Genomic DNA, 10,907 nt, shown 5'->3' on the forward strand with positions numbered 1-10,907 from the left:
CATTCTACCCATAATTACCCACTTTTCATATTCAATGGTAACTGTAGGAAAAACTTAATGTGAAATACTGTGCAAAGTTCCTCTGCTGCACTCAAGAAACCATTCGCCCTCGCCTACGGCTCGGGCGTAAACGTTTCTTTCGGTGCAGCAAACTGTTACTTTGCGCACTAGTTGCACAAATAACTATTTCCTACAGTTACGTTGAAAAGTGGCCATTGCTGCACTGATTACAGAACGCAAAGAATCACTTTTCCGCTCTAGTGCGGGAAAAATTTTCTGCAGTCCAGATTTGCAACATGGCAACGCAAAATACTTAGTAGGTTATATGGAGCAACAGTGCAGCAAAATCAAAATGAAGTTGGTAACAGTGACTGGGCTGCTATAGTGAGCAGAGGTGCAACGAAGCACAACGCGAAATTATTACATTATATATTATAACCAAGGACAACGAGGACTTTAGGATTTTAGGATTAAGGTTTTTATCAATAATACTTACAACACAGAAAAACATTTGATGCATTTCAGGCAATTTTACCCATAATTACCCACTTTTCATAAATTCAATGGTAACTGTAGGAAAAATTTAATGTGAAATACGTGCGCAAAGTTCCTCTGCTGCACTCAACAAACCATTCCGCCCTCGCCTACGGCTCGGGCGTAAACGTTCTTTCGGTGCAGCAAACTGTTACTTTGCGCACTAGTTGCACAAATACTATTGTGGAATATTATAATCTAAATATTCTACCAAATTGTTATATTCGTTTTGAGATTAGGCCACAACTTGGCATGAAAATTATCAAGTCAAATCATTTGAATAATTAATTGATGTGTTTGAAGTGCTCTGTAGAATAGTAGACTAATTGCAGCGAATTTTGTAGAATATTGGGCAGGGATCAAGGGTCGACCTCGACTTTATTCATTGGCAATTAATTTTCCCGTTGACAGTTATCAAAATAGCAGTGATCAGGCTATTTTTGCTTTTGTTTGATGTAATTGAAAATTAAATTCCAAATTAAGTTTATTTGAATTTGTTGACTCTGGTATCCATGGATGATTGAGTGAGTCAGTGAGATAAGAATTTTATAAGTATAGAAGAAGATTTACAAATGTAAAAATCTGGTGTGGCGCACTCACACAACTTTCCTTGCCGTTATGAAAAGTTATCACCTGACGCTAGTGTTCCCGCGCATCTCAAGTCTACTATTCAAAGATCTGTGCCAGCTGGTGACAGGACAATAAGGCTGGAGACACACGAGTCTGCTATCTCTTCATAGTGAATCATTTAATAGAATCAACAGTTGCCAGCAGTTTGCAATTGAATAATCACATTTTCCGAATTTCGAGCTTATTTTCAATTTTAGGTGAAAATGTTACTGAACATTAATTGTAGAGATTTTTATGCTCAATATTTTCCACTCAATTTTTTTTGTTTAAATTGTATCTGAAGCCTGATAATTGGGAATCTAAAATCAAACTTTGCATAGATGGGGCGGAGCTACTGTAATTTTTACAGATATGGGACTTGTGGCAGTTAATAGAGCTTATCAATGAATATTTTAGGTATAAATTTGATCAAAATCGTTGGAGCCGTTTTCGAGAAAATCGCGGAAAACCCTGTTTTTGTAAACATTTTCGCCATTTTATCCGCCATCTCCTTTCATTTGATCGAATTGTTCGTGTCGGATCCTTATTTTTAAGGACCTTAAGTTCCAAATTTCAAGTCATTCCGTTAATTGGAGATGAGATATCGTGTACACAAACACTCATCCCACACCCACACACACACACACCACACACACACACACACACACACACACACACACACACACACACACCACCATACAGACCAATACCCACCTTGAAACATATAGAAATTTAGAAATTGGGGTACCTTATTTTTTTCGGAAAGCAATACTTTCCTTACCTATGGTAATAGGCCAGGAAAGTAAAAAAGAAATAAGATTATTAGACAAGAGTAATATAAATAGGGATTAGTATTATCAAGAAAATAAATAAAACAGAATAGGAACAAATTAGAGTAAATTAGATCGTATATAATAGTATTTTAAACCATCTATGTATTTGTTTTAAAGTCCTCAATATATTCTTGCATTCATTTATTGTATAACATACTATAATCATAATTCAATTATGACATTGGAGTAAAAACTAGCTTAGCCTGTACTATTTCTCTCCAAAAATTTTGATAAAATGTTGATGTTGTCCAAAAGATAAGGTTATGTAATCACACACTGCTTCGTTACTTGATTTTGGTCCAGGAATGATGATTAAAATTTTGAATTTTGAAGGTTGATTTTATACTCTAAATGAATCACAGAATGTATCACAATAAATTGAAAACTATAGAAATATTGCACTTATTTAAAAAATTTTAATACAAAATCAAAAACCTACTCACTATTTGTTATTCACAGCTGAAAAAAAACCTATTTTTATTTTTATTGCATAATAGGTTTTGTCAATTAGAAAGGTAGCCTATAGTTTTATCAATAAAGTTGATAACTATAGTCAATTCAGAGGAAGGCGATACAACAAACACATAGAGTTAGTGTGAGTGCAGCTGCCGGTTAAATGTTAACCGGATTAATTCCACGAGAACCAATCAGAGAAGCCGTCTTCTCTGATTGGTTCTCGTGATACGGTTAAAATTCAACCGGCTGTGTGCCTTCTTTTCAAAAACGCCTTCTCTGATTGGTTCTCGTGAAATTAATCACGGTTAAAATTCAACCGGCTGTTGTGCAACCGAACCTAAGAGTGATGACGTGATGACTCAGATCCGCTCTTTATAGTTCGATTCATGAGTACCAGTTCACAATGATTACAATTACACTGAATTATATAATGTGGCATTCAGTTCGGCTCACCGGCTGTTGTGCAACCGGGCCTAAGAGTGGTGACGTGATGACTCAGATCCGCTCTTTATAGTTCGACTCATAAGTACCAGTTCACAATGATTACAATTACACTGAATTATATAATGTGGCATTCAGTTCAACTCAGCTTCGGCTGTTAGGTGGCTTCTGTGAATCGGTCTTGCTTCACTCTCGTTGTTTACATCGTCTATCGGCTCCCAGAACCGAGTATAGAGTGATTTTTATTCTTCTATATTTATTTTTATATAAGTTGATGAATAATCTGAAGTTTAATTGAGAAACAGAACTTACCCATGAACTACAGGAGCCAAACGATTAACATTCTCCAGGACTACTTTTCCCTTCTCCTCATTACGACTTGTTCCAATTCGAATCCAATCAGGGCCAAAGATAATTCTGAAAACAAAAACATTATTTGAATAGTTCTGGAAACAACATAAAAACGACAATTATAACTGAATTTTTTGGCCTATAGGCCCGCTTTCTAGGACACTCAAGTTATTAGAGCTAATAGCATAGAGAAACAATAGCGTAAGTAGATATCCCATGGTATAGGCGTTTATGTCGCAACTATTACTGTTATCTCAAGCCGATTACTGTCGATTTTTACTGTTTTGTTGGGGTAAGAGTGTATGAACGGCACAATATGAGAGACTACCAGCGTCATAAAGCTCCACAGGAAAGAATTACGTTGACTATCAGCTTGAGATAACAGTAAAAATTGCGACATAAACGCCTATACCATGGGATATCTACGTATGCTATTGTTCGTCTATGCTAATAGACCGTTGAATCTATAGATTTATCAGTGCATTAGATTTTAATAGTTTCCTAGAAACATGGGCCCAGATATTTAAATCTATTAGACCATTGAACCTTTAGATTGGATGGTCCATTAGATTTGAATAGTGTCCTAGGGAAAGAGCCCTAGAGATTTTAAATTGGTGCAGAATGTATATAATTTTTTTTCTTAATTTTTTATCAGAGAATGGTGTAATACCGAACCGGTCTTTCTAAGTATCAATAAATCTTGTTTTTTGACAATTTCTTAGTTTTTTCATTCAATATGTATATAATTTGTATGATACTAGTCACTTTTCATGACGGTTGAAAAAAAATACAGTATAGAAGTAGAACAAACCATATTATCGAACTTGAGACAAATACTTTTCTATCTTCAACGTATGTTCGAGTTTTGAAGATATATTATAAATAATTTCTGGTATATTCCATGGAATGTACTGAATTGTGCACAATTCTTTGAATTGCCTTCACCAATTATGTAAGGGGAAAAACTATTATAACAAAAGAGAACAGAATAACTAAAACTTTAATTAATGAATCTTCAACATATATACATTTAAACAAAAAAAGATCCATTTTTTATTAAAAAACATTATTGATATGAATTTAATGGGGAAAACACTCTCTTGCTGCTAATGATGATTCATCTTTGGGTTATGAAAATTGAGAGCAGGGATTTATCCAGTAGTCACCTACCTTTTGAATATGGCTTTCCCCGTGGCATCCATGGTTTAATCGCGAGTTTACAGTTAGTATTTGAGAGAACAAAAATTAACTGAACCAATGAATAGGCTCAGAACCGTCTCCCTTAATAATACAATTATTTTTAAACTGCCCGATCGGTGACAGAATAACTGTATTATGAAACGAAACGAAATCTAGGCTTTTTCACTGGATCAGCCGGACTTTACTCACAGTCTACGAAACGAGCTCTGCCCAAAAAGTTAAATTTTGGTATAATATAAACTCAGTCAATGCCAAACATGAAAGCCATTACAAGTACATATTTTTATCTGTCGTACAAGCGGCACGTTTGTTATTAGAAACAAAAGAGAAGCTACATTGATATTGACAACAAATGAAATAAACAATCTTTCTAGCCCAGTCAATAAAGGTTTTTTCGATCCGAAAATTAAATAAAACTGAATCTTCTACCATCGATAGAACCCTCCCAGAGGGTCATTCTCCCAAAAGTCCCAAGAAATCCCCTTGGAGCTTTCCCCCCTAGCACCACTCAAAGTTGAAAAATGCAGGTCACCACGGAGAATCAATTTCTCTGTACCCATTGATCGGAAACAGCTCTATTATATGCCATTCGATTCGTTACTTATGGACTACAATATTAGTTTTATTCATTTTTTCAATAAAATTAGCAGTTTTCTTGATAAAATAATAATATGTGAAAATTTAGGGGTTTGCCGATTTGATTTTTTTGTTTTCTTCGATTAACTTCGAAGCAAGTAGTTTTAAAGAAAAATGAGCCGAATAATTAATGTAGCCACTCTTATTGCAAATCCATTGATGTATATTGTTATGTATTTGCGATTCGATTTGACGCCGTGGAAGGGGAAACAGTCGACGCGGAACAGCGCGGCTGACTCTCTTAGCCATAGTAAACAGCAAACTGGAAATCAATTATCTCTGTAACCATTAATCGAAAAAAATCTATCATGTGCCATTCGTTTCGTTAATTAGGACTACATATTAGTCGAATTCATTTCCTCAATAAATCGAACAGTTTCCTTAATAAAATAATATAATGTAAAAATTTAGGGGTTTTTCGATTTGATTTTTTTGTTTTCTCCGATTAACTTCGAAGCAAGTAGTTTTAAAGAACAATGTGACGAATAATTATTTAGCCACATTCATTGCGAATCCATTGATGTATATTGTTATGTATTTGCGATTCAAGTTGACGCTGTGGAAGGGGAACAGCCGACGCGGCTGACTCCCTTCACCATAGTAAACAGAATAATACTGCTGTCTACATTGCATCTCATTACAGTAGTTGCTCGAACAATCAATTTTGTCTATTGTTTTGACATGCGCTGTATATAGATTTTCACTTTTCAATACTCTTAAAAAATATTACAATTTTCATGATTTAACATGCTCATGATAAAAATCAGGATTTCGTTGTTTTCTCACAGAATTTATTATATTAATTTGAAGTGTGCCTTCTCCATACGAGTCAGAGGTAACACAATTTGATAAATCTAGTTTCAGATATTGATGTTTTTCAACGAAGTTTCATGATATATTATGTGTCCGACTCCTTCTTCTCATCCTTATTTTGTGAAAAATGAAGATTCAAAATTTATTTTCGTAGCTTTTTTTGTGTTTTAACTTGTTTCATCACTCTTTAAACACTTGATAATGGAATGAATATCATCAGATCACGTGAACAAAAAAAAATTCAAGCTGAATTAGATTAATTTGTTGCACATTCGGTTCAAATATTAACAAATGTTACCAAATATTATCACATATAGTGAGAACGAATTATTCTGAAGCTTACTATTCTCACTGAACATGAAGAGGCAATACCAAGCCAGAATCGCAGTTCCGTTCAAATCATTATTATCAGAGCTTTCAAATTGATGCTATGTAACTATGGATGTTATCCCCATCTCACAATTTCCCTATTTATCCTTATCCTGATTCAGAATAAAGTAGTGATCTCTATAATCACAAAAATCAATGTACAGTACCTATAATAAATAGTAAAAATAACAAAATTTCTAGTAATAATGCAACTTTTTCTAGGTATGAATTTCAAGGCTCATAAAATGACTTTTTCTCAATCACAGGCAGAAATTCCAATGATTATCATAATAGTAATTTAATGAAAATTGTTTATATTGTACATTGTTCGACGTAAGATAAGCTACATCTTTAAGGTAACCAACGTATTTAGGATTATCATGTTTATGAATGAAAGCGAGACTGTGATAGAAGATTGGTCAAACTGAAATATAAACATTATAGACAATCCATATTTCTGATCAACTATAATTATAAATGATAGTATCAAGCCGTAATGAATTGAGCAACTGAATTTCAAAGTTACTATCCACTGTTCAAATCGCACTGTGATTTCCTTTTACTTCCAAATGGATTGAATTGCCTCACTCTTCAACGTAACAATTATTGAAAAAAAAAACAGTGGAATGTGAAAGTCATCCAAATAGCATTTGAATTTCAATTTTCAGATCATGAAATTCATAGAAAACTAATTCTTGAGAGAATAGTGATGAATTGCAAACAGTGCAAGTAACATTGATACAAAGCGATACAATGAAAGTCAACATCGATTAATTTAATATTGGACTTATCAATTTATATTATTTATAAAGCTTGGAATGTAAAACCAACATTTTAAATTTTCTCTACTGGAGCAAAACATCGATAGAAAATAAAGAAGAGCCAATCATAAGCACAATATACTTGTGTACTAGGATTCACTTGAACTAACTCATCACTTCAACCCTTCAATGATCACAATGAACTAGAATGGTATAAAAACCATGGAATTGATAATCAGGTACATTTTTCAAATAGCTTCACCCAACTAAATCTGTGAATGCTAAGTCATAAGAAATCATGTTCAATAGATTCAATTTGAATGCTTCAAATAGAAAATGATCTATTCTTTTGGTGCCAAAATCAATTTCAATCAACATTAATCGACATAAAAAAAGCTTCTGCCAACCTTGTATAGTGAATGACAAGATGCGAGTGGAGGTGAAAAATCGATATGTTAACAAAAATAATAGAAGATGATGAATCATCTTTCAATTAATCTTATACGGTAGGGTACTTTGTGGTTAAATGTGAAACACTTTCATGATTTTCCTACCTTTTATGCATGCTTACTCTTCCTTAATTTGTATGTTTGCATGGCTTTCATCTTTAGAATCTACTGAATTTTCATATTGGACTGTCTAAATAATGTAGATTCAACTAGTAAGAACGGAAGATAAGCTACTTTACAGAGAGAATCATAGAAAGTTTCGACTCAACAAGCCCAATGTATAATTTTTTTTATGCCTCAGCCGTCATATATATTTGGCTCAACTGAAGGTATATTATCAACCTGGCCTGAAGAATATTAACTGTAGAAAACAGCAAACACTGCACGCTATGATTTTTCAGGAAATTGCCACTGTTAACACTATTGTAATCTATGATTTATCTCAGTTTTTGACATTTTTATGATAAATTTTAGCATAGAATTATGATCATACACACATATTTTAAATATGTATTATATTATGTAATAGTATGAATATTTTATCGGTTGCAAACAATATCTTTGTCTGTCATAGAATGCATGATTTAGCAATCTATAACAACAAAATGATTTTAGAGAATTTAGAGAAATAAAATGTGAAAATTAGTTTCATCGCATGTCAAAACAATAGAAAAAATTGATTGTTTCGAGCGCCATAGTGTGAATAAGATGCAACTTAGAAAGCAGTAGGCCTACTACTGTATTTTACTGTTTACTATGGTGAAGAGAGTCAGCCACGCCATACCGCGTCGACTGTTTCCCCTTCCACAGCGTCAAATCGAATCGCAAATGAATAACAATATAAATCAATGGATTCGCAATGAATGTGGCTACATTAATTATTTGTCTAATTTTCTTTAGATTATTGCTTCGAAGTTAATCGGAGAAAACAAAAAAACAAATCGAAAAACCCCTAAATTTTTACATTATATTATTTTATCAAGGAAACTGTTTGATTTATTGAGGAAATGAATACGACTACTAATATTGTAGTCCTAATGTAACGAATCGAATGACATATGATAGATTTTTTCCGATTAATGGTTACAGAGATAATTGATTTCCAGTTTGCTGTTTACTATGGCTAAGAGAGTCAGCCGCGCCGTTCCGCGTCGACTGTTTCCCCTTCCACAGCGTCAAATTGAATCGCAAATACATAACAATATACATCAATGGATTTGCAATGAGAGTGGCTACATTAATTATTTGGCTCATTTTTCTTTAGAACTACTTGTTTCGAGGTTAATCGGAGAAAACAAAAAAATCAAATCACAAACACCCTCAATTTTTACATATATATTATTTTATCAAGAAAACTGTTAATTTTATTGGAAAAATGAATATAACTAATATTGTAGTTCATAATGTAACAAATCGAATGGCATATAATAGAACTGTTTCCGATCAATGGTTACAAAGATAATTGATTTCCCGTGTTTACCCGCATTTTTCATGTTTTAGGGGGTTGGGGCGGAAAGCTCCAAGGGGATTTTCTGGGACTTTTGGGAGAATGACCCTCTGGGAGGGTTCTATCGATGGTGGGAAATTCAGCTTTTATTTAATTTTCGGATCGAAACTGCTTTTTTGGACCTTCATTGACTGGGCTATTCTGTTCGATGACAAAGATTGTTCAAAGACAAAAAACACTGTTCATTGAACTTTTTTAATTTGAAAACTCTAAAATTCTGATCAATATGAGATAAATATATGATTCATATATATGTCCCATATGACCAGTGACAAATATCACAATGTCCATTGAAGATTTGAGCTTCAAACCGTTTTCATTGAACTTAAAGTCAAATTTTATTTATGAGATTTTGACCATTTTAGAACATTAAGCACCAAACATGATAATGACAAATTACCTGTGAGATGGGAATATTCCCAGATATTGATTTTATGTAATGAAAGTATAATAAATAAAACTAAATAATAACATAGGGAAAAGATTGCATTTGACGATATGCCATGGTATAGATCGTTCAAGTCCCAAATTTCAAGCCAATTTTGTGTTACTGAAGCCGTTCACCTCGACTACTGCCTATTATCACTCTTTTGTTGGGTGAGAGAGATATACGCGCCTCCAAAACGCTCCGCACTCGCTCTGCAATCGCTCCACGCACGCTCCGCAAACACTCCGATCATGAACGTTACGGGAGATGTCAGCTCTTCTCGCGTTCCACTCTTGCTCCCCGGTTGATCATCAATCGATCTGCTCGAGTGACGTTCGATTGCGGAGCAGAGCGAAAGTCTGTACGCACCTTTAGACGGCACAGTATGAGAGACTACCAGCGTCACATAGCTTCACCAAAAAGAAATACTAGGATTATCGGCTTGAGTTAACAGTGAAATTGGGAACATAACGCCCTATACCATGGTATCTTCTTATGCTATCTTTTCTCTATGTTTATATTCACAGTGATTGATGTTAAATGAATAACTATTACATTGGTCATAAATATTTCAAGAAAAATATGTAATTACAGTTGAATAAATAATAAAAAGGTGAATACACACTTATGCGTCATAACACCCGCTTTTCACTTTTCATCAGCTTATTATATCTGTATCTTACTGTTTCTGTACAAATTTAAACAGATAGAATAAGAATAGTATCAGCTGATGAGAAGCGAATAATATGCTTGTTCGTAGCGCATAAGTCTGCATTAAATACAGAATAAATTTTATTCCCAAACCTTTTTTTTTGGAGACGCTGATTTTCTTATCGTTGAGAAAGCTTCCACGACCCCTTTTCGCAGTGAAATTCCAGTTGATGAATGGATTGTAAATAATTCCGATTTCAGTCACTTTGTTGAGAACTAGAGCAATTGAAATGCAGACGTTCGGATATCCATGGACGAAATTCATGGTTCCATCAACCGGATCAATGATCCATGTTGGGTCATCAGTCAGGGTTATCTTGCTCTCAGACGATTCTTCACCGATAAACCTTTCAAAAATAATAAATCAATTATTAAAAATAAATTTGTATAGGATCCAAGCTGATTTAGGTTCAACTCACACTTACGCGACTCAGGTCGAGAAGAGAACGCGACTCTAGTCGAGAGCATGTGTTTTCAAATGGTGACGTCGCGGAGACTAGAATTGACTAGTCTGAGTGTCACCATTTGGAAACATGCTCTCGACTAGAGTCGAGTCTCTCCTCGACCTGAGTCGCGTAAGTGTGAGTTGAGCCTGAGTGATCAGAACTCTAGCAGCATGCAACAGGTAATTATATATTCTACAGTGAGGTCCACGTTCTAATGGCAGTATTTAATTACATTGTACTTTCATTTCACAGATTGCATTTCCACTGTATTTGCAGCTTTTAATTTGGATTTTTGTTAAATAATAATATTACTTTCATTCTATAAACTCTTTTTTCGCTCACTCCCTCTTATCCTTTTCCACCA

General features: G+C 34.1%; 1 protein-coding gene across 1 annotated transcript; it reads right to left on the bottom strand.

Moving 5' to 3' along the window:
* Positions 1-3,177: 3,177 nt before the first annotated feature.
* Positions 3,178-10,466, bottom strand: LOC120349103 (inositol monophosphatase 1-like). Its single transcript, XM_039419062.1, has 2 exons — positions 10,191-10,466; positions 3,178-3,290 (listed from the first exon to the last, which is right to left on the bottom strand). The coding sequence occupies exons 1-2, from the start codon at positions 10,360-10,362 to the stop codon at positions 3,226-3,228; spliced, it is 237 nt and encodes a 78-aa protein (XP_039274996.1). The 5' UTR covers positions 10,363-10,466; the 3' UTR covers positions 3,178-3,225.
* Between the last annotated feature and the right edge of the window lie 441 nt (positions 10,467-10,907).

Source organism: Nilaparvata lugens, unplaced genomic scaffold (assembly GCF_014356525.2).
Source record: "Nilaparvata lugens isolate BPH unplaced genomic scaffold, ASM1435652v1 scaffold8261, whole genome shotgun sequence".
NCBI lineage: Eukaryota > Metazoa > Arthropoda > Insecta > Hemiptera > Delphacidae > Nilaparvata > Nilaparvata lugens.

Excerpts from the sequence above, each read along its gene's own strand:
- LOC120349103 (XM_039419062.1), bottom strand. The coding sequence starts at position 10,362 with ATGAATTTCGTCCATGGATATCCGAACGTCTGCATTTCAATTGCTCTA. Across the intron at positions 3,291-10,190 it reads CAGCGTCTCCAAAAAAAAAG|AATTATCTTTGGCCCTGATT; the intron begins GTTTGGGAATAA and ends TTTTGTTTTCAG.